The sequence below is a fragment of the Galeopterus variegatus genome, unplaced genomic scaffold, assembly GCF_000696425.1.
Source record: "Galeopterus variegatus unplaced genomic scaffold, G_variegatus-3.0.2 Scaffold131, whole genome shotgun sequence".
In the NCBI taxonomy this organism is placed as follows: Eukaryota; Metazoa; Chordata; class Mammalia; order Dermoptera; family Cynocephalidae; genus Galeopterus; species Galeopterus variegatus.
Window position 1 is genome coordinate 713,878 of NW_007726242.1, and position 2,648 is coordinate 716,525.

The following is a 2,648-nucleotide window of genomic DNA, read 5'->3' on the forward strand; positions in this document are numbered from 1 at the left end:
TGAAGGAGAAGGGACAGAAGGGAGGAGGAGGAGGCTGAGGAGTAAGAGAAGAGACAGGACGAGTGGGAGACAGAGAAGGAAGGAAACAGAGAGGGGAGGGTCACAGAGCAACCGTGGAGGATGGGGTTTCTCTATTCCAGATCCTTCTGGGATTGGAGACTGTTTGCTGGTGGGAAGGCTCCTGCTCTGGCAGCTAGCTGGGCAGCAGCAAAGTAAAATGGACAGCGAGAGACAGACGTCCCAGCCACTTCGCCGCCCAGAGATCCCGGAGCTGCTTTCAGGCCAACTCCAGTTTTCAAGCTGGAGCCTCTGAGCGCTCTGGACCACGCGAGCCCAGGAGCGCTTAAAAGCTGCTCCTCGTAGATGCCTTCGCCAGAGCAGTAAGAACTTCCTCCTGTGTCCCTGCGTCTCCTCCCTCTGAAACTCCCCAGGAAAAGGGTCAGAAGACCCCAGGGGGAGGGGCAAGCGGAAATCCTACCGTAGCTCTTTCTCCCCTCCCCTCCCCCTCCCCCCGCCGGGCGCGCAGGCATGGATGGGCTCAGCCCTGGCCAGGGCAACAACACAACATCGTCGCAGGGTCCATTTGGGACAGGTGACAACACTACTGGCATCTCCGACGTGACCTTCAGCTACCAATTGATCACCTCTCTACTACTGGGCACGCTCATCTTCTGTGCTGTGCTAGGCAATGCGTGCGTGGTGGCCGCTATCGCCCTGGAGCGCTCCCTGCAGAACGTGGCTAACTATCTCATCGGCTCCTTGGCGGTCACCGACCTCATGGTGTCGGTGCTGGTGTTGCCCATGGCCGCGCTGTACCAGGTGCTCAACAAGTGGACCCTGGGCCAGATCACCTGCGACCTGTTCATCGCCCTCGACGTGCTGTGCTGCACCTCGTCCATCCTGCACCTGTGCGCCATCGCGCTGGACAGGTACTGGGCCATCACGGACCCCATCGACTATGTGAACAAGAGGACTCCCAGGCGCGCCGCTGCGCTCATCTCGCTCACTTGGCTCATTGGCTTCCTCATTTCCATCCCGCCCATGCTGGGCTGGCGCACCCCCGAAGACCGCTCGGACCCCAACGCTTGCACCATCAGCAAGGACCATGGCTACACCATCTATTCCACTTTCGGCGCTTTCTACATACCTCTGCTACTCATGCTGGTTCTCTACGGGCGCATCTTCCGAGCCGCGCGCTTCCGCATCCGCAAGACGGTCAAGAAGGTGGAGAAGAGGGGAGCGGACACTCGCCTTGGAGCATCGCCAGCGCCACAGCCCAAGAAGAGCATTAATGGAGAGCCAGGGAGCAGAGACTGGAGGCGGGGCGTGAACAAGGCAGGGGGGACTTTGTGCGCCAACGGCGCGGTGAGGCAGGGCGACGATGGCGCCGCCCTGGAGGCGATCGAGGTGCACCGAGTAGGCAACTCCAAAGAGCACCTGCCGCTCCCCAGCGAGGCCGGTGCTGCCTCCTGCGCCCCCACCCCCTTCGAGAGGAAAAATGAGCGCAACGCCGAGGCCAAGCGCAAGATGGCCCTGGCCCGCGAGAGGAAGACGGTAAAGACACTGGGTATCATCATGGGCACCTTTATCCTCTGCTGGCTGCCCTTCTTCATCGTGGCTCTGGTCCTGCCCTTCTGCGAGAGCAGCTGCCACATGCCCACCCTTTTGGGCGCTATAATCAACTGGCTGGGGTACTCCAACTCCCTGCTAAACCCTGTCATTTATGCCTACTTCAACAAGGACTTTCAAAACGCCTTTAAGAAGATCATCAAGTGCAAGTTCTGCCGCCAGTGATGATGGAGGAAGAGCTGGCGAGCAGGGGCTACAGGACCCGCCCCATTCACTCTGCTTCCTCCAGCCCTCTGGAATCAACGCCCAAGATAACTTGCTGCTTTCCCTCTGACTTTCTCATCTGCTGTGCCCGCGGCTTCCGGACCTCTTCCCCTCCCAAGCCCCGCGTCAGGCAGTGCGCTCTGGACAGGGAGGCCCCAGCCGCCGCCCCGGGCCGCGAGGGCCAGGGAAACTCTGAGCTACATTGGCTCAGACTTTGGCCTCAGCATCACTTTTGATCCCCGCAATTACCTACTTCCTCTTCTGTACCCCAAATCTTCGCGGAAACTCCGAACAGAAAAACGAAACTGTGCACAACAGCCGTCGCGCCCACTAACGGCTGGCTTCCCCCTTGCCGCCCACTTCTAGAACTCGGACTTCAGCTTCGGGACTTTGTTCCATCTCCGCCGTCTTCTTGCCCTAGACACATGCACTCTTTCGATCTCCTTTCTTCTTTCCTTTCCCTGCTTCTCTCTCTGCTCTCGCCCGTCCAGATGCACTAATTTGCTGGCCCAGAAAGGAGGGAGGGTCCGCTTTTCCCTGCGCCAGGGGTGTCCTCGGGGATCCCCGCCTCCCTGCGTAGACTCGCAGAATTACTCTTCTGTGCACAGCCCCTGCTTGCTTTGTTTTCCTGGACTCGAAACAGGTGGCTAGAAGGTGTCTCAGAGTGGACTTGTAAGTATAAGGCCACCCCAATGGGGGGCAGTGAGGAGGATGTGTGGACCATTTCGTCTGTGCTTGCCTTGGTGTCAGCACTCACCAAAGAAACAGTCACACAATGGGGACAGCGCACGGCCGTTTGCATAGGTTGCTGGCGA

At 59.3% G+C, this 2,648-nt stretch overlaps 1 protein-coding gene across 1 annotated transcript; it reads left to right on the forward strand.

The window, feature by feature from the left end:
• The first annotated feature begins 296 nt into the window (after positions 1 to 296).
• Positions 297 to 2,004, forward strand: HTR1A (5-hydroxytryptamine (serotonin) receptor 1A, G protein-coupled). Its single transcript, XM_008588665.1, has one exon. It carries the CDS (start codon positions 529 to 531, stop codon positions 1,792 to 1,794), a length of 1,266 nt encoding a protein of 421 aa, XP_008586887.1. The 5' UTR covers positions 297 to 528; the 3' UTR covers positions 1,795 to 2,004.
• The last annotated feature ends 644 nt before the right edge of the window (positions 2,005 to 2,648 follow it).